Source organism: Zootoca vivipara, chromosome 10, assembly GCF_963506605.1.
Source record: "Zootoca vivipara chromosome 10, rZooViv1.1, whole genome shotgun sequence".
Lineage (NCBI taxonomy): Eukaryota > Metazoa > Chordata > Lepidosauria > Squamata > Lacertidae > Zootoca > Zootoca vivipara.
Window position 1 is genome coordinate 24,133,366 of NC_083285.1, and position 24,735 is coordinate 24,158,100.

The 24,735-nt window shown below is 43.1% G+C and overlaps 1 protein-coding gene across 1 annotated transcript in view; it reads right to left on the reverse strand.

Moving 5' to 3' along the window:
- Window positions 1–568: 568 nt before the first annotated feature.
- Window positions 569–24,735, reverse strand: part of SLC38A1 (solute carrier family 38 member 1) — a 43,059-nt gene continuing 18,892 nt past the window's right edge. Inside the window, exons 5-16 of the mRNA XM_035128289.2 lie at window positions 19,321–19,394; window positions 17,876–17,968; window positions 15,750–15,831; window positions 14,014–14,096; window positions 12,413–12,471; window positions 12,185–12,313; window positions 11,498–11,577; window positions 9,694–9,794; window positions 8,104–8,222; window positions 6,690–6,831; window positions 6,493–6,590; window positions 569–6,304 (exon numbers count right to left, since the gene is read on the reverse strand). Of these exons, the coding sequence (XP_034984180.1) occupies window positions 6,203–6,304; window positions 6,493–6,590; window positions 6,690–6,831; window positions 8,104–8,222; window positions 9,694–9,794; window positions 11,498–11,577; window positions 12,185–12,313; window positions 12,413–12,471; window positions 14,014–14,096; window positions 15,750–15,831; window positions 17,876–17,968; window positions 19,321–19,394 (1,162 nt within the window). The 3' untranslated portion in view covers window positions 569–6,202. The remainder of the gene's footprint in view (window positions 6,305–6,492; window positions 6,591–6,689; window positions 6,832–8,103; window positions 8,223–9,693; window positions 9,795–11,497; window positions 11,578–12,184; window positions 12,314–12,412; window positions 12,472–14,013; window positions 14,097–15,749; window positions 15,832–17,875; window positions 17,969–19,320; window positions 19,395–24,735) is intronic.

Consider the following 24,735-nt stretch of genomic DNA (forward strand, 5'->3'; position numbering starts at 1 on the left):
GGGGCTCGCAGGACTGGGGGGAGGTGTTCACACCAACGGGCTCGGAGAGCACCGAGTTTTTAGGCTTCCAGTCGTCACCGACACATGGGGGGGGGCCTGGGGAGGGGTGAAGGAGAGCTTGGGAGGGGGGTGGATGTGAGGGACAGGGGATATCGCGAAGTCCCTCCCCTCCTGAGTTCAAGCCCGTCCCCGAGCAAAGGGGAAAGCAGGGAGAGTTCCGATTCCAGTGGGGAAGCAGGAAGTCGTGTCCGAGGCTCAGGCAAGGTAGAGGAGCCAGGGTCCCAGGTGGGACAGGAAGGGGCAAGTAAGGGGGGAAGACCCATCCCCCCAACTCCAGAATTACGCAGGAAGAGGAGGGGCAAGAGGATGGGTCTGCCAAAGCTTTTGTGTTGGAGAAAGACGCGCCAAAAGCCATTAGGAGGTTCTGAAACCGACTGACAACATCGCTCCGTGTAAATAGCAATGACTTGAGCACTGTAAATACGCAGCACCAATAAAAGAATAAAATGCAGAGCTGCGTAGCGTCGTTACTCTGAAGTAGTCCACTCCGGCCACTGTGACAGTTATCATCTTCACATTTGATAACAGAACACTGAGAAACAATGGGCACATTCAGTTTTTTTTAAAAGAAAAAAACAAAAAAAACAAAAGGAAATGCTTTCCTGATGCCAAGCACTCTCAGGAACGGTCACTTCCGAATAAAGAAAGATCCCTGGACAGAGGAGATCTGAGAGGCTTTTAAAAAAAACCAGCTAAGCCAATACATTCTACTGTGATATTGTCCAAAGTTCAGAAAGAAGTTTGTGGAACTGGGGGACCAAGGAAAGGCATATGTAATATCCTTGTCTTTATTTCATCCGGATTGTATTTGGTTTTCAAGCAATAGTGCAACGTCATATGCAATGCAACTGGGAGCAAGTTTTGCTACCCATTGCTTTCCCTCTCCCTTTCTCTCCCCACCCCCAGGGACAAATGATTGTGATGGGGAAACGTGACATTCCTGCAACAGACATACTGCTGGGGATGAGGGGAGGTATTTGGATCCTCTACAGCAATTACACATGTACTGTGCTTTATCACCTAAGGTTGGAAAATACCTTTATAGCCAGCTATTAAGCCCCTGCTAAATCAGTCCAATGGCCCACCTAGTATCCTGTTTGCCATTAGAGGCCTCCAGGAGATCGTCCCAGCAGGTAATGAAGGGAACCGGCCCTCTCTTGCCCTTCAATAATTTGCATTCCCTGTCTTGGAACATGGAGATTCTGTTTTGTAATCATGGCTAGCAGCTGTTGATAGACTTACGTTCCATGATTCCCCCCCCCAATCCCCTTTTAAAACAATTCAAGTTAATAAAAACAGAGCTCCTAGTCAATATCAACATGCACAAAAGAAGGATAGGGAAGGAGTAAATTGAGGCTGGCATAGAAAACCAAAACACTGGAAGTGTGACCTAAAAAAATCAATTATGCTGTAGCTTTAATTGGAATTCATCTTCATCAAGATAGCCTGGGCAATGAATTAATGGCTTGGATGTTGTGGCTTTGCTTGAAATGTGCTACACCACTGCCAAAATTATTCCCAAACTGAGGGGAACCAACTATCATTTAATGTTGACAATGCTCCTGTGAATCTCATCTCAAGACCCTGAGACTTACCCCACCCCTAACACCTTGTGTGCTTATTATTCTCCATTACTCATCCATTTGGTAATTTACAGTATTTGCAAGCATACCACAATATTATGGTAAATCCCAAGAGTCTCTAGGAATCACCAGGCCATTTTATATCAGCGTTTAAGACAAAAACGAAACCTAGTACACAGTTTCATGTGTCAGTCTGAAGCCAACAGCAACTTGCTTTTTGTACCATCCTTCAAAATGTCTAATGGACAAAATCCTAGACTGGAGACCTAAGTCCAATCCTTGCTCAGTCATGAACAATTCATTCCCTCCCCAAACCTCCATTCTGCAACAGGGAACTCTTAACTGAGCTACTTCACAATGTGGTTTTGCAGACGAACAAGATACTATCTGTAAAGCACTTTGCAGAAATGATAAATAATATCACATTCTAAAGTCCTACACATTCCGAAAAGAGGCAAAATATTTATAAAAGCAGTTATGAAATAGTACTATGAAATATGTACAGTTAATCATGAGTTTTGGTTTAAAAAATATACAGGTGGGCTGAATATTAGTAGGACAATTGTCCCAGAGCCTATACTGGATAAAACAAACACTGATTGATCCAAAGGGTGGATAACTGTGATCCAGAAATTTTCATTGCAGAACACCTCAAGGGCAATTATAATGATTTGATTTGATTTTTTTTAAAAAGAAACATGCTGGTAGGTGTCTATATTGGATAACAGACACTGCAGTAACTCAGGCTACAACCAAGAGCACGCACACGCACACACACAGATCCTTCTACTGAATTGAAGGCTAGTCTCTTGAGTTTTAGGAGCAGCTTAACAGGCAGTGTGGGGGTATCTGTGTATGCAGAAAGATCATCATGTGACCCTTCAGACTGAAGACAGTTTCAACTTTCTCTTCATTTGTTCCAGAACAAGTCTCTGCTGAGTGGACAATGGCTGGAGAGAACAAAGTCTCCCCAGTTTCTCTGTCACGTTACATTTAATTGCTTGAGGTGGTTTTCAAACTGTATTTCCTTACAAGGCACTGAGATGAAACTTACGACTTCCTCAGTAGTTCTTTTACTATTTCTCAGCCTTGCTGGTACACTCTCCCTTTTAGCTTTATGTTCTTGTGGGGTGGGCGGGTGTGTAGTGTGTAGAAATCCTCTTAACATAAAACTAAACATTTGAATTTACAAATACCACTATGGTACCAAGGAGATTTATCTGTCATACACTGCAATCACCCCTGAACCTGCTTGCTTTCATTTCAGTGCCTGGGGTTGGACTGGATGGCCCTTGTGGTCTCTTCCAACTCTATGATTCTATGAAAGCTTCGATCGAAGAGATACTATTATCAATGCAATCTAGAAAACGGGGCACAGCTTTTTGAGGAAATACTCAATAGCTTTTAAACCTACAAAGAGTTTAAGCAGCATATGTAAATCAAAGCTGCGGGCGCAGCAATGGAAACAAAATGCCAATAAAAGGGTTTTTGAAAGAGGTACAATTAAATAGAATAATTTTTTTTACAGTAAAGACAAACAGTTCAAGTGATTCCCGTGAGCTGGATTCTGCTTTGAAATCAGAATCAATGTAAGTTGGTCACTTAAGTCTCAGCGATTTCAATAGGTCTGCTCTAAGCATGATTAAGTCTGAACCATCCCAACATTTCCAGACATGTACCCCAAACCAAGTATATTGGAAATAATGAAGGAGAACTCCAAAAACAAAGACAATAGAACTGCAGCATTGACTTGTTTTAGAAATAAGTTTGGTTTATCTTTAATTGCTCCTGACACAACAGAGAGAGATTCTCACAACCTGTTCTTAACTGGTTCTGGATAGGTGGGACTCATTCTAAATTCCATCCAAATTTAATATTTATTTACAATATTTATGTGCTGTTTCTCAGCTTTAAAAATTGTCTGGAATAGTTGACAAAATAAATTAAAAGCCATATAAACTGCTGAAATGTTAAAACCTATGCAAGCCCCTTTCCCATTAACACATATTAATCAGAACAAAGCTTAGATCAATCAACTCTTAGATCACTTTAACAGTCCTGGTTAAAGAATCCTGGGAGTTGTAGTTTGTTAAGACTAAGAATTAAGATCCTTATCCCCCCTCGCAGAGCTATAATTCCCAGAGTTCCATGGGAAGAAAGCTTGATTGTTAAAGACCTCTGCAAATCATAGCTCTGTGATGGAATACAGGTCTCCTAACAACTTCCAGCACCCTTATTAAACTACAGTTCCCAGTATTCTTTGGGGGAAGCCATGGCTGTCAAAGTGATATAAGAGTGATTTAAACACTCTGTATATGTGGCACCTGTCAATAATTGGTCAGCAGCATTCTGTTCCAGTGAAAGTGTCTTATCTGCCTTCAAGGGCAGAGGCTCTCAATTAGCTATGGAACCCCTATTTTTGAAAATGCTGATATATCTGTGGCAGTTTTTTGTTATGTCGGTGGTGCCACCATACCTTCCAACATGTCCCAGTGCAAAACAGGACGCACATTTTCCAGGCCGCGAGCTCGCACAAGTCACAAGTCATGTGACCCGCATACGTTTTCGGGTGCCGCGATCTCGTGTGTTTTGGGGCACAGTGCTCTTATGCGAGAGCACCCCAAAAACACAGGCTATCATGGTTAGCTGATGGCTATGTTCCATGGACCCTAAGGGTAGGTTACATGGATCCCTTGGGGTCCAACCACCAGTTGGGAAACTCTGTTGTAGACCACTGGTCTTCAATTGGTGGGTCAGGACTCTCTACTAGTGTGAGTCCAGCAGCGCCCAACCTACTGTACAAATGCATGGTAAAAACAGGAGAAATGAGTCCCCAAATGTATGTTTGGGTTAATGATGAGACTGGGTCTGAAAAAGTCGAAGGCTGCTGATACAGACTCTAATTCCCATAGAGTCTGTCATCAGAACAGAGGCTGAATGTGGTTGGATGGATACAGGTGATCAACTCCTGCACACCTTCACTTGGTATGTGGTAAGATTCTCCTTATCATTTGAAAGGACAACATTAATCATATTTGCAAACTGTGCTGACTTTCCAATTGGTAAATGGTTGCCTACATCCACTCTGTTTAAGCAGTGGCTTCTCATCAAACTCTTCTCCCTTGTCAGGCTGAGAGAGATTTCCCTGCCTCCACTGCAAGGTTCATGGGGAGATATAGCCAAGTGAATTTTATAACCTTGTGGAGCCTGGCTGCCTGCTACACTATAGCATACACACCCACCACACAAACTCAAATGCAAACCGGGAAATACACACGCAAGAATTTCTACCACAATACGCAAAAGCTACCAAGGGCTGGCAGTTAAGATGTCTGTCTGTGACCTCCAGTGAGATCCTTCATAGTGGTGATAACTGCCTTCACCAACGGTACATTTCAAAGGGAACAGGGTCTGCTCTGTTCACCTGAAAGCTTGCCGTAGCTCTGCATGCTCACTTTTCAGTGGTCAGCCCGAGGTCAATTTCCTGAAGTTCCATCAGGGCTTTTATTTGTGGCATTGCTTTCAAATGATTGTCAGACCACTTATTTAGCTGAGACAAACACCCGTTCTGAGTCTGTTCGTGTTCAGCTTCATAACCATTTGTGATTCAGAAGTGTATCCTGCTTTTAAAGTCCTGGGCCAAAGTCTAGGGAAATCTTCCCTTCTTTTCTAGGACATCCTTCCAGCAGTGCTCATTAAGAAGCCACCACCTCCGCAGCTCCAGATTGAAACCAACAGTTCTATAATTGGCAGCAATCAACCTTATGAATTTGTTCACATCCCCAGGGGACAACTATCTGAACACAAACCATTTCTTTGAAAATAAACCAAACATGCATACATGGAACTCACAAACTGAGTGTGCAAAAGACAACTTCCTGTAGGGATCTACTAAGGCTTAATAGTGTACAGGCTTTGTTCACGGATATGAAAGACCCTATAGATTACGTACATATGTGACCTAATGGTTATCTATCCACTAAGCACACTGCTGGACGAGAACAATCAGGTAGAGGTAAACTTATCTCCAGGAAGTGCTCTCTAGTTTGATCAAGGCTGGTTAACTGATTGTAGTTGAAAACAAATTGATATATTAATTTGCAAGTATATACCCTCAATTATTTTAGTGTCAGTTACCACACACAGAACACCAATGGCCAATGGACAAATCTATGAGTATGCAAAATTGTACTGACCACCACCATAAACTTAATACTGATCCAGTAGCTTGTGGGAACATGAAGGATAACATTTAAAATAAGGTAACATAAAATGATTGGGTTGTAGCCAATGTTAGTCCTATTCAGAGTAGACCAACTGATATCAATGGGCATGACTAACTTGTATCCATCACTGGTAATTTCAGTGGGACTACTCTTGAGTAATACTTAGTTGGCTGCAACCCACAGTAGAACATTGCATTCTACTGGTATTCCATTGTTTTGAGTTCATGAAGGATGCTCACAAAGAGTGGATGGGCATATTAACAAAATGGGATAATAATGATTTTGGTGTGAGTAGCAAAATGGAAATGTCTTCTTCTTAATGTCCCATTAACTTCAGTGGCCTTCAGCAGTGTCTCCTGAATGTACCCAGTCATAGATGACGAGAGGAATGCTCACCAGGGAAAACATTACTCCTAATGCCAAAAAGAGAGAGGCCTGGAACCAAAAGGGGAAAAGTAGTTCAGCTAGCAGAACTTACTTTCATAAATAGGTTAACCAAATGAGAATGTGCATCAAAGCCAAGCAGAATTATTTTATGCTCTTGGAGGACTACAGTTTCAGACTTAGTTTAGGGATTGCTACTGGGACAAAGCTTGAGATAGTTCCTGATCTCTGAAACTTACCCAAATCCTCTGAATCAGTTTGGATCCATCTTGGTGGGTGATTTTTAAATAAAGTGATGACGGGAGAATAAAAATCAGCATATTGGCAGAAGTTACCCCTGTGGCAAATCAAACACATAGATTTTGTTATAACAGACAAGTTGATGTGACCCACAATAAAAGGCATTTCTTAATCAAATATAATTTGAATACTGTACCTACAACTCCAAAAATATCCTTCATGGAAGGTATGAAAATAACTAACAAGTTAATGATCGCCAGAAGGATCACCGTAACCACAACGTGACGGCACATGTGAAATTTGTTTTTTCTAGTAAGCTCAAATATAGAAGAACGCACCTGTAAAGAGAAAAAAGAAAACTATTGCAGTCAAAATTTGCATAATTTCCCTTACTAATTCCCTCCATAGTTTTGTATAATGCACTTAGATTTGCTTGACTCCAAATCCATTCTAGAGAATTTAGGCTGCAATCCTAACGCCACTAACTTGGGCATAAGCTCTTTTGGATCCAACAGTATTTACTTCTGAGAAAACCTGGTTAGGACTGCACTGTTAAGACATGGTAATGTCTTTGTGGGTATGAGAGGGGGGGCATATTATCTGCATTTCCACCAGATGCTATTTATTACAGCTGCAGGCTTTTTATGTTAACATTATTTGTTCTAGTGTCAAAATTAATTACTCTTCTGCCAGGATGAAATTCATTCTTCCTCTCACAGAGCTTAGCAAATCAGACTCACAACAGGAAAGGATGAACATTTTCCTGCACCAAGATACGTATGTCACATTTCTGCCTTCCTCTGGCTAACTGAGCCCTTACTGTGGAATGGGATAGTGCCCACTTAGGAATTCACAGGCAGTAACCTGAATGCATTTATTTGCTTTTTAAACCAAATTTCTATGCTGCCCTTTAGCCAAAGATCACAGGGAAGCTTACAGTATAAAAAACACAACAATAGAAAGAATAATAGCAAACAAAAGCAATACACCCCCCACAGTTTAAAAGGCCATAGATTGCTTAATGTAGCCAAAGCCCTGTGAGAAGATGAATGTTTCTGCCTGACACCTAAAGATATGTAACAAAAGTGACAGGCAAGCCTCCCTGGGGAGAGCATGCCACAAATGGGGAGCCACTGAAGAAAAGGCCCGTTCTCGTGTTGCCACCCTCCTGACATCTCATGGAGGAGGCACACAAATAAGGGCTTCAGATGATGATTGCAGGGTCCAGGTCAGTTCAAATGGGGAGAGGCGGTTCTGAGCCATTTAAGGGCAATCAGGACAGATTCTGCTAGTTTATCACCTGCCTGACTGCCCAGCAGTCTCCCTACCTGAGCGGACAGAGCTGGTCTGGAAGGTGGTGTTGAGGACTCTAGGACTGCTGGTTATAGGGGACTTCAACATCCATGCCAAGACCACTGGTGCTGGGTGGCTCAGGACTCCATGGCACTGCTATTGTTTACTTGCACTTTTTCAGGGGGTGGGGTTGATTTTATTTTAAACTGTAGGCCACCGTCAGCAGGACCAAATCTAAATGAATCTATGCAGCAATCTGATAGTTGTTCCTAGGATATGGTAAGACATCTCAAAGTGAACGGGAGCCTCAGACTTACAGTGAAAAATAACACTGGGACTGTGAGGATGACTGCAGCTATGACAGCAACACGGACTGTCAAGATGAGGATGTCATCTTTACTCTGATACTTGTGAAGCAGATCTGATGACACGGTTTCTGCAGGGAAGACAAAGAGAGAACTGTTCCAGCAATTAAGCAATTAATTCATAGAAGCTGTCACTTGGCAAGAGCCACCTCAAACAACAAGTGATTAATCTGCAGGCAACAGGGATGGCGGTGAAACAGGCTGGATCGGAAACAGTGTTTTAACTCATGCTCCAGTGAACCGCAAAGATCAAATTCAGCCTGAAACCCGATGTACACTTGCCAGAGAGTAAGTCCCATTCATTTCAGTGGAGCTCAGTTGTGCTAATGTCCAGTGTGGGTGTGAACCACCAATCTGGGCCTGAACACAGTGAGGAAGCGAGAGGGAAAGAGCCCAAGTACTCAGCTTCAGTTAGTCCCTGTTTAAATCAAACAGGTTGCAAGCGCAAATGATGCAAAAAAGAGTGGCATTTTACAAATAAATTTATGAAATTATTTTAACTTGGGATATTAGGACAATTTAAACAGTCATTTTATTTGTAAATATAACTGTTTTCACTCGCTGTATTCAAATTAATGGGATGTTACGAGATTATTCTGAAGTTCAGGGACCACCAGCTGCTTTTGCACCTGGGGCAAAATTGGAGTGTTGAGAGTGCTGTGGACGCTGTTCCCTTTGGGGAGAGGGGAGAAAGAACCCACAAAATTCTGACGCAATTTCAAGAGGATCTATTTGTACTAGATCTGATGTGTTTTGTGTGTGCACATCCTCCCTCTCCCTCTCTCTCTCTCCATTTTCCCCCCTACTCTCTCTCCTTTGACTCCCGTGACACTTGACTTTCCCTGTTTTCCTCCCCTTATTGTCCCAGCTCACTCCACTTTCCCTCCTACCCACTCAAGAAATAACCTGAAGCTAAAGTATGAATAGTAGGTTTCCCCTGCTCTTTTCATATAATTGACTGGGGGGGGGGGGGAGAAGCAGATCGTCAGGTGAAGCAGAGGGGCTACACTTGTTTGCTCTCAGGTGGGCCACTGTTGCTTTCCAGAAGGGAGAGGGGTGAGGTTGCAAGGAGATCAGTGATGTGCAAATGCACTGACAGGTCCCATCTGGCACTTCTGATGATGCATCTGCACTGCACTGACCTCTCATTCCTTTTTCTTCTTGTTAAGCACCAGCAAGCATCCAGCTAGGAAGCTAGCATAACTGCTCCACCCCTACCCAGTGGGCCTGGGCAAATGTTTCCCCACCTCCTGCTAAGAATGAAGTGACTGGGGGCAGTGCTCTGGTTTGTGTACTTCCCTGCCCCCAAACACTTGGGAGTGCAAGTATGATGTCAAGGGCCAAGGAAATGCCACTTTCAAATAAGCAGAAGATACCCCAATTTTCACGTTACCTTCTGTGCACAGTGAGGAAACAAGAAAGCAGAACCTCAACCATTTACAAAATTCAGAAAACCGACAGAAACAAACACACCTTTCAGTTTCTTTTTCTCTAAATGTACAGTAAGGCAGAAGAGGTGAGTAGCCAAAAATAGTCACTTACCATAAAATGTCAAATAGCCAAAAATAGCAGTCAAGAAATACATGACAAACATGGCGAAGAAAGAGATTCTTGAAACCATCTGCATTTTCTTCTGTGAACGACTGGAAAAACAAACAAAACCAAGATGGGGCAATGGGGGAAGTTAAGGAATAATTGGTACTAGACTTGAATGTATGCCACTTAACAGGAACAAGTCTGAAGACCGTTGAGATCTCAAGGAGCAGCACTGTAGGGGAATGGTTTGGAGTAAACAACTGTCCACACCATACCACTTCATTGTCCATCTTCTTGAGATGATAGTGATTAAAGGGCTGATTTATAGGTGGCTTTCCCTATATGTATGGAGCCATGACCCTTTCTTGGCTATTCAATGAACCACCAGACCAGGCATCCCCAAACTTCGGCCCTCCAGATGTTTTGAACTACAATTCCCATCATCCCTGACCACTGACTGGTCCTGTTAGCTAGGGATCATGGGAGTTGTAGGCCAAAACATCTGGAGGGCCGCAGATTGGGAATGCCTGCACCAGACTCTCACATGAGGAATACGACACACAGCATGCAGTTATGAGACAGCTTTTACTAATAATAATAATAATAATAATAATAATAATAATAATAATAATAAATTATTTATACCCCGCCCATCTGGCTGGGTTTCCCTAGCCACTCTGGGCGGCTTCCAACAGACATTAAAATACAATAATCAATTAAACATTAAAAGCTTCCTAAACAGGGCTGCCTTCAGATGTCTCCTAAAAGAGAAACACAACAAATAAGGTTTGAAGCCCACATAATTAAGGTAAAAAGATATAACGATGGCATTGTGGTTTTTAAAGTTTAGTGAAGACCAGGAAAACAAAATGGATCTCCGATTAATTTAGGGAGCCCTTGATTCCTGGGTGGGGAGCGGTAATTTCCACCCTCTCTGCTACAGAGATTCCAACAGAGTATCAAGTCCAATCTAGTAAGGAAAAGTCCATGTGGTTTGCTTGCATAAGGTGCTAGATTCAACAACTAACTCTTCTTGTTTAGAGATAACTAACACTTGCTAGTTTAAGGAACTCAAGCAGCAGGACTAGGAAATAGCAGTTCAGGGCAGGGCTGCCAGCCACTGTACAGACCACCAGACTAGATGACTGCCGCAGTTAAGCAGTTCCTGTGAGGAGTCCACTCTCTTTGTATAAATGCATCCATTATAGGAACATTGTGCAATTATAGAGGTGCCAGCTCTAGCTGGATATTCCTGGAGTACCAACATTTTGAAATGATCCTGAAATCTATGCAAGGTTAAGGAGTTTTTATATGGTCCACACATTCACAAAACAGAGCAGGCCCCAGCTAATCTCAGAATTCAGCAAACTTTTGCCTTCCAAATGCTTTTTTAAGTAGCACTGCGTTGGCAGCGATCCTTCTTTCTTTTTGAAAACGGAAGCTAGTATAAAGCATATAAGATCGAAAGCTCCAGAAAATAACATTGACAATGCTGCTAGCTCTTGTACCAGATGTAAAGAGACAGACACCAGTTATTGGCTGCACTCTGGCATTGCCTCGTATGAAGTGATTGTTCACACTGTTTGCGTCTCTGCTAACAGCTGTGTAGATCTAAGGAGAGCCCCATATTTGTTATGTTGCCACCATCAAACCCCCTGGGTGAGCCACGTCTTCCTAGATGATGAGCAGGTCCTGCTGATTTTCTCAAATTAAAGTTCCTTTCTCTTAGCAGTGCAGAATGCAACTCAGTACTAACGTTCTACAGACAAAGCAGTTTGCTTTAATAACAAAACAATGATTTCTCTCTTACTCTTTAAGTTCACAGTAGATTGGAAGAACCGAGGGATGGCAGACAAATGCAAATGTAATGGTAGGCAAAGCGTACACGGTCTGTTTGAAAAACAAAAACAAAACTATGAGTCAGGAGGGAGAGACCTAGTCCCTCCAAATGTCATTAAGAAAATCGTCATCGTTTCCAATATGCAAGTTTGAATTTTCTGCACTCTTCAACTGGGATTGTCAATGTTTTGCTCTGGCAGGGTTCCTGTGCCTTTTATAGTTGCATGTCATGTGAAGGGGCGCCCAGTGCTGCAATGCAATGACCGGGGAAAGTCCCATGAAATGGGATGGAATCCAGAGGTTCCCTTGCTCTGATGAAAGGTGTCATTCTGTTTGCGGGTGGAAACCCTTTGGATCCAACCTACTGTGTTTTTGCCATGATTTGAAACCTTAGGAGCTCTGCCTAGAAAAACATGGCTTTCATGGGACTGGGAACACCTGTTAAATAACAAGCATAAACAATGATGTTTGAATACAAGGGAAACTATAGTGTTGGTGTTGCTGCTAATATGATTATTACATCTGATTGGCTGCAGCAGAGGGGAGGGATGGGACAGCTCTGGCTGGCTGGAAAACTTACATTTGTCTAGGATTTATTGCACAGTCTAGCTGCTGGCATGTGGAACAAAATGGCAAAATGGTGTGGATAGAAACATACCTTGGAATTAACGGTGACATACTTGGGTTGGCACATATCCACATAGGCAATGCTAGAGTTTGGAGACAGAGGCGCGGTGGCATTTTTCTCATCCAGACGACAAGGAACTTCAAATTTCTTGTATACAACCTGGGATAAAGGACCACCATTGAAAAAATATCCAAAACAAATGGCTTGACACTGGAAGTTAATAATGCCATTCTAACCAAAACACCAAGCAAAACTTACCACTATGAGAAAAAATACCATGCAAGTCAGGGAAAATCCACTGGTGTAGCCGAGATACCCTGAGATAAAATCAAAGGAAAACTTATCCAGCAACTCATTCACATTTATTTAACTATGAACAGGTTAAATGTTTTAAGTTCTGGTGAATAATATGGAAAATATTCCAATAACATGCAGGGAATACCTATGCCACTTTTGTCACAAATAACTTTTCAAAGACGCTGGCTTCCAGACAAAGCCAGGAGCAGCTGGCAGGGGAGCTCACCTGACCTTCTGTCACCCATGTTGCCCATGCTTACCAGGAGGTAGAGGAAGAGGCAGCAATGAAGTCAGCATGGTGCAAACACACTGATGAGAGCATCAGATTGGTTCTTGCTGTACGTTTGTAATGGAACAAGTTCCCCTCCACCTCACCCCTTCTCTACTTCTTAGTAAGCAGCAGCTATATGGGTGGCAGAAGGCTAGCACCACCAGCTGATCAAATTGTTTTTTTATTTAGTTGATTTATAGTTACATAAGCAGGAGCAGGGTGACATGGCAGGTGTGTGTGTGTAAGGGGTGCCACCGAAATGAACTTATATGTTAATTATTATTGCTGTAAACTTAACTCCATTTACCACTGAATTCAGAGTAGACAAGGTTAGGATTGCACTGTTAGTTAACTTTTCATTTGGATTTTTATTTTTGGCAACTCAAAAGGAAACAATGCTTCTCCACATTGAAGCAGGAGTAACACCAACGGTTCTGATGGCATATCTTTATATTTTTAGGACCCTGGCTCAAACAATTCAATCTTTGCGGGAGGAAAGATGATTCATTAAGGAGCAAACATCAAATAGAATTACAGAGGGTTCTCAACTGCGAAAGACAATTTTGTTGTCACATTCTTATCCTGTCTTCAAATGCACAGTGAAAGGTCTATAGGGTTTTCCCTGAATGGAGAAATCCAGTTAAATAACATGTATTATACCATGAAAAACAAAAGGGCATTTTTCAGTGCACTAGTTTGACTTCTGGAGAAGGAAAGGTTGTCTTGAGACATGGCAGAGGAAGGAGTGAAGAGTTGGCAAAAAGCAAAACTGTGGAAAGAAGGTTCTGGAGCCAGGCTTGGTGAGTGTCAAAATCAATTAAAAATATCTTAGACTAATGAATGTCCTGAGGTGTTTACTAGTCTGTGCTTTATGTAGAATTGCTCACCTTTTCTTAAAGGTGATGTTTAACAGAACCTTCCCTTATTTTAAGAACAAAATATATGTTAACAGTATTTTTAAAAGAGCGAGAAAGAAGGAGGGAGAGAGACAAGCCAACATTATTTACATTGCCTCAGGGGGAAAGAAATCTTTTTTTGGCCATAATCAGTGTTCAGAAATAGAAAATACCAAACGAAGACATTATTTTGTCTCAGGTTCAGACAGCCAGATGCATTCAGACAGTACCAAATTGTACCTTAGGCTTCTTATATTATAAGGTTCCCTGTGCATAGTTTATTCTGGAGCTAAGGAATCTGCTTGAATCAGAATGTGGCCTTCCATGATTGGAATACACCCTAAATATTAAGTCTAAGAACCATACTTCAAACTAAAGAAGGTATCTATCCTTACCTAAATTTTTAAGAAGACACAAGGGAAGGATTATACAGAACGTCACTGTTACGACAAGAAGCCTCCCATCCACGTACCAGGCCCTGTAAAACATTTTCAAAAGTGACAGGATAGCATCACTTTTATTACCCTGAATTCTCATATTTTTATACCGTCAGGGTTTTCCCCACCCCCTATTAAGTGACTAGTTGCTCAAAAAGACACTATTTCCCAGGACAGGTATTAGATGGCATAAGTAAACAGCTATTAATTTGAAGTTGCCTTTCTTGAATCTCAGCCACAGGAGTCTGCAAACATCACTTTTTCATGCATGGGAGTTATTAAGGATTGCCCAAGTGGTGAAAGCAATGCCAGGGGTGGAGGGCAAAGCCATGCCAACTGGCTTTAGACCTGCCTCAGGCTGTCAACACAGGAAAGGTTTGCCCAACCAGGCAGACAGTTATTTTGCAATATGTGCTGTGGCCATAAGACAACATGCACTGAATGAAAAGTCCTTGCTTCTAGGCGTATGATGTCTATTGTGATAAGCTGAGATATGAACAAATCCCACCCACCCCGGTCCACATATGTGGTCTCTTAGCTCCTTCCTTTGTGTGAGTTAGCAAACAAATCAGAAAGTCTCCTATTAACTACGGTTTTCTGTTTTGTCTGAACTGGGAAACTCAACAGCTTCAGAACAAGACAGAATATTAAAACAATGGTTTGGAGTTAAAATCCATATTCTAAAGCTGTTAACCATAGTTTCCTGGTTTGAATGAAATGGGAAACTGTAGCAAATGGAAGACTTCCTGGTAGGTTTGCCAGTTTGCATGAAGGAAGGAATAAAGGGGCTGCAAGTGCGAGCAAAAGGTTCGTTGATGTCTCAGCCTATGAAGCAGAGGGGTGATTGTACAAACTCTCCCATTAACTTATTTCTCTGTACCAGGGTAGCCAATAGGGCACTCTCCAAATGTTGGATGCAACTCCCATCATCCCTGACAAATGGCTCTGCTGTCAGGGACTGATGGGAGTTGTGGTCCAACAATATCTGGAGAGCACAATGTTGGCTACCCAAGCTCTATACTTTGCAAACGGAGCACTACGGAAAATTCTGACTGCCTCTTTTGAGCAGAGCAAGACATCCAGTCAGGTATTAGGAATTGGTGCTGATGCTCAGCTAACTTTTATTCAGAGTAGACCCATTTAAATTAATGGCCATGATTAACTTAAGTCTAATAATAGGTCCGCTCTTGAGTAAAAGTTAGTTGAATACAACTGCTCAGTTTGTCTCTTTAGCACAGTGCTGGAGGCTGATGGGAATTGTAGTCCTAACCTCTGGAGGGTACCAGGGGGGGTGAAGGCTGATCTAGCATGAAAAAATATATATCTGTGAGTGGCTTGCCACTTCCCTAATGGCCTTTTCTGTTTAGCTTAGTAGTGGTATATATTATATCTCAATGGTGCATTTTTTTCAAGAACTTGGATAATAATGCTTTGTTTATTACTATAATTTTCCAAAAACAAAACAAAAAAACAACTGAAGCAGCACAGAATAGATAACTTTCAGGCATATATTTTGCTTCTTTTTATTTCTCTGCCTTTAATAATCCCATAAGAAGTTGTGATGTAACACCTAGCATTCAAAACAAGCATGACAGCAGCCTATAACATTTCTAGCATGGAATACTTTTGATAAACCCCTGCCTAAGACCGATGAACAAATGAGTCCAGTCAGCAAAGCCACAAATTAAACTTACGAAAATGTTTCTTCTTCTCCCATAAGGAACTTTATGGCAGCAGGTAGTTCATTTTTAACTATGAAGAGATAGCTCAGCATTGCTGGGGAAAACAAGGTCTTGTTAGAAAGGGAACATAATCAGTCATGATGCTAAGACACTGCTGTGTGCTTGGTTTTTCTCTGTGCTATCCTCAGGGCCAATTCAAACGAGTCTTTTTGTATATTCAGCTATGATATCCCCAAGTGGGTGGGTTCAGAGATTAATATTGCTGGTCCAATAAACTCTGGTACATGGGCGTACCCAGGATCAAAACTGGGGGGCAAGGGGAGGGGCCAATGCACGGAAGGGGAGGGGCCACAAAGTGGGCGGGGAAAGTGCAGTCAGAGGCGCCGGGCTGATGGGCAGAGGCGGAGCACAGCCCGACAGAGCACACCGTGGCGCGACCTCCCTCCAGCTGGGAGATTGAGAGAGAGATTGAGAGAGAGAGAGAGATCTGGAACCGCGCAGACGCCCCTCTCTCCTTGCGACCCTGTTCTCAGCAACTGCCGACCCCTGCACGGTTTTGCATGCGGGCAGATGACGGAGCCAAGCTCCTCCCGCTGCCTCGCGATGGCCCAATCGAAAAGACCCTGGCCAAAGGTGGGCGCCTTTGTCACAGAGAGGAAAGCTGGGGAGGCGCCGGCAACAGTGCAGCTGCCGCTGCGCCAGGAAAGGGGGCAGCAAGGCAGGAGTTTGCCAGGGAAGGAAGGGCCCCCTGCTGCGCTCCCTGGTTCCCCGCCGTGCATGGCTTTGCCTGAGGGCGTGACAGGGAGCTGGAGGGAGAGCGCGGCGCGACGGGCGGGAACGGCGAACTCGCGCTCCGCTGGGCTGTGCCCCTCCCTAGAAGCAGGGCTGGTGGGCGGAGACAGAGCCCAGCCCAGCCCAGGGGAGTGCGAGTTTGGCGTTCCCGCCCGCCGCGCTCTCTGGTTCCCCGCCGCGCTTGGCTTTGCCTGAGGGCGCGACGGGGAGCTGGAGGGAGGGCGCAGCGCAGCGGGCGGGAACGGCGAACTCGCGCTCCGCTGGGCTGTGCCCCTCCCTAGAAGCAGGGCGGGTGGGCGGAGGCGGAGCCCAGCCCAGCGGAGCGCGAGTTCGGCGTTCCCGCCCACAGCGCCGCGCTCCCTGGTTCCCCGCCGTGCTTGGCCTTGCCTGAGGGGGGGGCAGCTGGCTTCTAGAGTAGGGCAGCTGCCCTAACTTGCCCCGTGGTGGGTACGCCCTTGCTCTGGTATGTTGGCATGTGAACAAGTGATGAGATTGAGGGCTCCCTCTTTCTCTTCTAGCCCACCCAGCTGCAGAGAAGAGTGCCTAGTCTGTTAAATTGCAGTATCTCCATGTCATCTGGATGAGGAAACCATGGTTTTAACTGCTTCTGGCAAGCCAGGATTGCAAACCAGTATCAAGCTGTGGTTTGCAATTCTGGCTTGCAGGTAGCACTCAAACTTTCGAGTGCAGATATTACTGAAAATAAAGGGAATGCGGGAATGCTCAGGTTGCTTGCCCATTTCCAATGGACCAGAAATGTTATGTCTGAACCTGCCCTCTGTTTGTACAGTACTATCAGTGGCTTATGCCTTTAATATATGCATCAGAAGTGGCCCAATCCTTTCCCACTCACCATTTGTGTGCATTTTAAAGAGACAAGTCACTTAAAATGCATCATTTGAATCTGAGACACACAGCGTAAGTTTTTTTGTACTCAAGTCAGGAACCATAACCAAGTACAAAAGGTCTCATTTGAAGTGGCCTCCAGGCTTCAGCCTATGCAGTGAATATAACCCAGGGATAGTCCTATAGAAATAGAATAACTGGGCAGGCAAACTCACATGATGTCATTAACATGACCCATACTAGAAAAGGGTTTCCAAAAAAAATGGGTGGGGAAAGGAATTGCTAGACTTCCATCTATCGTTGGAAACACACTGGTCTCTTTATTAGAACTGGCAGAAGAAGGAGCAAAGGCATATGGGCAGAAAGTGAATCCAAGACAGCATAAACACTAGATATACTTCCTAACATTTATTACAATGCAGCGAGAATTTGAGCAGAGTACAGTGGTACTAGGGAGACTGAAAACACCAAAAAGTCTCCTCTAAGCACACAGCATTTACCTCCAGTGTTCTGAAGAGATGTGGATCCAAAAACAATAAACTTCCCCGGGGTGCCAAAAATTTGCTCGCCAAGTTTTTCATAGACCATGCAGCCTGGTTGGAAAAGAGTCGTGATATGATACAATAATGGCAAGTCATTTACAGTTCTCGCACTCTCATCTACACATACACCCCATTCATAATTCTGTGTTCATCTCTGTAGTCCAGTCCACTTATCATGCATTTCCAAAATGTCAGGAGTTGTCACTTAGAGGTGGAGTTCAAAGCAAAATGAAATCTCCTTGCTCCCACCTCCTTGACATTTGTAATGCTTCTATTCAAACACTTCAGTAAGCTCCTTTAACCTCAATATGTTTTGGCAAATGTACATATCTGAAACAGCAGGAAATTGAATATCGAGAGCTCTAGGAACAAGTGGAACACCAAGCATTCTAAAGCCCAATCACAGCATTTGCATCATCATAATTTTTTTGGGGGGGGGGGAGGTCATGTAAATAGGCAGACTGAGGTCTATGACCTCTCAGAGTATATTAACAAGCAAACTTTTCTTTTTATTTCACTTCAAATTCTTTCTTTAAAAATCCATTTTTGGATATAATCTTACAATCTGAGAAGAAACTATTTTAAAAGGTGAAAAATTAAAAAGAAGAACATGATACAACACAACTCTTGGTGCACAATAAACCACCGAACCTTAGAAGAGCACTGCTGGATCTGATCAATGGTTTATCTGGTCTAGAATCCTGTTTCATACAGTGACCAAACAGATGCCCCAGGGAAGTTCACAAGCAGGTCATTAAGGAAACCACCCTTTCGTGTTGTTGATCCCTAACAGGTGCTGTTCAGCAACACATTGTACAGAAAATTAGAGAACCTTCCTGTTTCCAACAATGTTCGCTTCCTTTGGCATGCATGAAGGACCTGCAGTCGTACCAAGGATCCATTTGTTTAGGGTTAGCCAATGCGTAAGAACACTTTAAGTCGACATGGCACCACCAGCAGGAATATTCCTTTATCTAGCTTAGGAAATCTGAGGCACTACATGCACTTCCTTTATGCACTGTTGTCATTTACACTGTGTCTTTATACCTTCCATCTTCTGGTACTTTGTTAAAGCACAGGATGGGGAGTTTGAGGCAGAAAATGCAATGCATCAAGAACTGGTTCTGCTCTGTTTCCTGCAGTCTCACCTGAGTCTGTATCTGCCTTCATGAATAGAAGGCTTGATTATTGCTTCCTTTGATACACTTCTGCAAGGCTTCAATTTCTCTGGTGAAGTAAAGTGCATTTAATGTTTTCTATTGTATTCAGGACTACTACTAAAATCCCCCCTCCCGCACTATTATAGCACTGATGGGGGGGGCAAAAGCAGTTATTTTATTCTCCATATACTTCACCCCGTCACCTTCATTGCTATTGAATTGTACAACGTTCGTATGAATTACCTGTTTCCTTGGCACACAACAACAGGAGGTTTATTGAATAAATAGATAGCAACGTCACTGAAATCAAAAGCAACCTATAAAAAAAGGAAATAAGAAAGAAAAACATATCATCGTTATATAAGCCAGGTCCTGTACGGCACTGAATTTGGAACAGTGGTATAAATATTGTTTCAGCCACTGGAAACAAAATGACTCAGTAGTGCTCAGATGACGAGCAAATGGAAGTAGAGATATGGGGAAAGATACCACCCATTTAAATATCATCACAGCACAGGCTGCAGTGCTAATAGGCTTCCACACCAGTGGTGCTTGCAAATGTGTAATGGGTTGTTACATAGCTGCCAAGTTTTCCCTTTTCTCGCGAGGAAGCCTATTCAGCATAAGGGAAAATCCCTTAAAAAAAGGGATAACTTGGCAGCTATGGGTTGTTATGACTTAACAGATATTGCATGGCAAGAGGAAAGGTTAAATGTAAAAATGCACGGACTGGCATTTTGAAGGCAGTGATGATGCGTGGACAGCACAAAATTTTATGCAGATGAGCAACACTGACTCAACAATCAACCTCTGTCTGGGAGCACCCTCAGTGATTCTGAGGGAGCCAGAGAGACCTCACAGGCTCATAGCAGGCGTCATACATATCCCTGAGCATCATGTGTTTCCTGCTTGTTTTTTGTTTGCCAATTCACATATGCAATTTTTTTAAAACCCTGTCCATTCTAGTTTATTTGATACTGTCATTCTTCTGATTGTCATTAAGTGTTGAAAAAGTGAGTTAACCAGAGTTAAGGGGCAAAATAATTAATACTGCTGACTTCTCAATTAGCAGAATGAATGTTAAGATATTTCCTGTAAAAAATGATAGTTTAGAACAGGCACCCCCAAACTCGGCCCTCCAGATGTTTTGGAACTACAACTCCCATCATCCCTAGCTAGTAGGACCAGTGGTCAGGGATGGTGGGAATTGTAGTCCCAAAACATCTGGAGGGCTGAGTTTGGGGGTGCCTGGTTTAGAAGAACTAGGAACTCTGAATCATAGGCCATTCATCTTCCTGTGGAGTGATCAAAGGCCCGGGTCTTTAAAAAGAAAAGAAAAAAACATTAGTATATTAAAAAATATTAGTATATTAGTATATAAATCCATATGGATTTATTGGGGAATTTTAATACCAGAATTATTATGAGATTTTCTGACCCCAGTTTAGCCCTCAGAACAGGATAGCCTTGCATTAATTGGAAAGTCAATAGCTAAGCTACACTACCACCAGAACTTTTGAATTTAATTTTCAATTAAGGGCTACTGTTTTGGCCAAACTCTCTATCCATATAATTAATGATGGCGTGTTAGCTAAACTAGGCCCCTCTAGGAAAGCTGTGGAATGCTTTCCCCAGGGAGGCCCACTTGGCACCTTCCCAAACAGTTTTATTCACTTGGCCATTGGCATTTAATTCTCTGCCTATTTTTAGTGAGGTGGTGTTGAGTTGGATTTGCTCTTTTATGCATATTATTGTGGCTTAATATGTTTATATTCCGGGTTTTATATTTGTTTTTCATGTTTGTTTCTGCAAGACACTCAAGAGTTCATTTTTGTGTGTGAAAAGGGGCCTTATAAATATTATAAACTAATAACAGCAGCGATATGGCAAGATATGTACATTTTTATATACATAGGGGAAATCATCACCCATATTTTGTATGGAACTAAATTGTGGGGTATATAATGGAAGCTATAGTTTCTAAGACAGGGGTACGCAAACTAAAGCCCAGGGGCTGGATCCGGCCCAGTCGCCTTCTAAATCTGGCCTGCAGATGGTCTGGGAATCAGTGTGTTTTTACATGAGTAGAATGTGTCCTTTTATTTAAAATGCATCTCTGGGTTATTTGTGGGGCATAGGAATTTGTTAACACCCCCCAAAAAATATAGTCCAGCCCCCCCCCCAAGATCTGAGGGACAGTGGACTGGCCACCTGCTGAAAAAAATTGCTAACCCCTGTTCTAAGAGCTCTTTTGTGTCTTGCAAGTATTATGGAATGAGCCAAAGTTGGGCCTCCTTTAATTAAGGCCTGGGTACAGACGGCATTGCTCATGTGTTGGCTAATGCTACAGCAGATGCCCAAAACCAGACTCTCCAAATAGTCTCACTCAATAAATTAGTACCATAAATTGGAACAAGCAGTGTAAAGCTCTTCAAATGAGTATGGTATGAAAACGGTGTGGTGGTTAGTTACAAATGCAGCTATATTTAGTACCTTGATGCAAGCCAACAAGATAAATTAGTCTGAATAGACAAGAGTTGTATTAAGAAAATGTTTAAATATATGACACAGCTGGGAGTTACATGCTCTTGTAGTGATTTCCATCCAGACTATTGTCCTTTGTATTCAAGCAAGGAAATGAATAATGTCCCTGCACATCTGTCAGATGTTGTTAGACCACTTTGGATGGCCACTTTGGTTGAGCATCATTCCTGCAGAACTTCTCTAAGAAAGAAAACATCCTCTCCCATTAGCAAAATCAATTCCGGTAGCAGCCAGATAATGATTGTGTTCAGATATAATGCTAAACCAAGGTTTAGTATATCAGAAACAAGCCTAGGTAAGCCTCAGGCTTTCATACTCCTCCTTCCCCTTCCCTCCACTGGAGCAGCTGGGAGGATGAAATTGGGAATGTTCACTTCCATTCCCAGGCTAGCCTCTATTTGTTCTCCATATGTCTACCCAGTTTTACACTTGAGCTTGTGATTTGTATCTGTAATTGTATTTCATTGTATTGATCTGCATATTTATTGGCTTTGAAGAGGCATATGAATAAATGAATGTAGGTATTTCCCACCGATCCAAACTAAGAACTGTTAGTGGTTAGTGTTAACTATGGTTTAGAGAAACAAGATTATAAACCATGGTTTCCCTAAACCTTACTTAACTTATGCTTGTCTGGGTTCAGACACAACAAATAACCACTGTTCACTGAAGCAAGAACTTCTGATCTCCTCCCTGTGGCTGTGCTATACAAACAAATGTCTTGGTGGGGAGCATGTGGACCCTGAAGCTCATGCATGTAATGGTGAACCAAAGCTTAGCATAATACTCTATTGGCCCAAATATAAGCCGCACCTGCAAATAAGCCACACCTTTAAAATTCAGGGGGGGGGGAATACAATACCTAAATATAAGTCACTCCCTTAAAATTCTGCAGGCACTCACACCCGTTGTTTTACCGTATGTGATATCGTAAAAGCCCATTTTTGTAAGGTCAAGAATTTAAGCCGCACTTTAACTTTTTATGGCCAGAATTTGGAAAAGAAGTGCAGCTTATATTTGGGCCTATACGGTATGTGAGTACTGGATCGCCAAACTGCAAGAAGTTGTACTTAGGAGACAGAAAAAATCCAGGACATGATACGGTCTTTCCTGAATTTTCAGCACATTGCCTAATGGCTGAGGAGTTCTTTAAATAACTGCTACTAATCATGTTTCTGTTCAAGCCATCAGTAGCTGTGGCCAGTGTTTGAATTGGATAGGAAGAAGTCTCTGGTGACTCGTGCTTAGTCACAGATGTTTATTCAAGAGCCCCAATTTGTCGTTTCTGCAAAACAGCAATGTGGTTTCTAGTCTTGAGCTCCCCATGGCAAGCCCAGGATGGTCTTTGCAAATAAAAAGGGGAACAGGGAACAATCTTCTAATCTGCTGTCCTTCCTTGCCCTCAAAAGCTGCTGCAGGTTGCTATCCATAAACTTGGTATTTTCCATGGCTTCCAATAAAACAGCATGAACAGATGGTTTGCTGTACGGGTTGTGGTTGAGACAGACTGACTACTGCCAGTACCAACCCAGGGAATGGTATGAAAACATGAACAGCGCTGGCTTTCTGCAAATTCAAAACATGCACTGCGGAGCCGGGAAAACTCTGCAGCACCCAAAGAGCTCTTATGTTTCATATGTTGAATCAGGGCTAACAAAAGCATACTTGTAAAAAACCACTGTTAAAAAAAATAAATCCGCAGAACTAATTTTGCGGCAAATACATATGTGAATACATATGGAGCATTGTCCTGAGTTGATTGTTGTCTATTTATTCCACAAATGGAAAGGAAAACAGTGTGCAAGTGATAATGCCATTTAACGGGTTCACAACACACAAGGCTTCCCTCAAACAGTTCCAGCGTTTTTTAGCATCAATGTACTGAAGTTAGAAAAAAGGTTCTTCACCTGAGTCTGAGGGATATTAAATGTGTACAAAGCAAATGGCTCTTACTTCCTGCTAGCAACACAAAGGTGCTGCTTCTTACCCTGTTAAGTGTTAGATGGCATTGCACCTATTAGTGAGAACAGATAAGAATGGGCTGCAGTGTGAGGGAGGGTGGAGATTTAAGGTTGCAGTCATAACATTCTGAGGTAATCGAAACAAAATAAAAAAAATTCCTTCCAGCAGCACCTTAGAGACCAACTAAGTTTGTCATTGGTATGAGCTTTCGTGTGCATGCACACTTCTTCAGATACCTTCTTCAGAAAATGACTGTGTCAGGTTCAAAGCCATTTAGTGCTGTCTTAACCTTTTAAAAACCCTCCTCGTGCTCTTTTGTGCTGGAGCACACATTAGGGTTTCCACAGTGCTTTCTTTTCTGGGGGGGGGGCACCCAGGGGTACGCATACCCCTAAACATTTTGTGAATCTAAGTCTGGCCTCATTGAGGGCCAGTATTTCAATATGAGTAGGAAAATGAGAGTACCCCTAAACATTTTAGGGGAAAAAAGCACTGGGTTTCCAGCATTTCCACTGACCACTGTTGCTGTAAATTTCACGACTGCTTGATGCACAGAGATATCTCTCCATTCTGTGTAACAGAGCATTTCAAGCTGCCAATCAGCTATGCTGGAAGGGATCTTGATAGAGCGTAGATGTTCCTTGGACCCTCCCACTGGCTAGTAGAGAAGCTCTACTGTCAGCAGGGAAGCCTGCTGGCAGCGGCGTAGCAAGCCGCCGCGACACCTGGGCCAGCAAATTGCCATGCACCGGGGGGATGTGTAGCTACATGCGTGCTACACAGAGGGGGATCATGCCCCCCGCGACTTCTAAACGGAGCCTAAACGGAATGCCCAGGCTCCAGGTAGATAGCCCACTGGCGCAGCGTGCCATGCCGTGCCAAGCGGGCTTTTTACTGGGAGGCTGGAGGGGCTTGCCTTGGGAGTCGCTGGGTGGGGCGCCGACTGTCACCCCCCCATAGTGGAACCCGGGGCAGCCCACCCCCTACGCCCCCTAGCTCCGCCCCTGCCTGCTGGTGAGGAGCACCGCAATGCGCCTGCCCAGATTCCGGGCAAAGACAACAGCTGGTGCTATCCCTGCCACTGGTAACCAGTGGAAACTCTGGAAATGGGGCTGGATCCTGAGCCAGCCCTGCAGCTGACATGTGACAGCA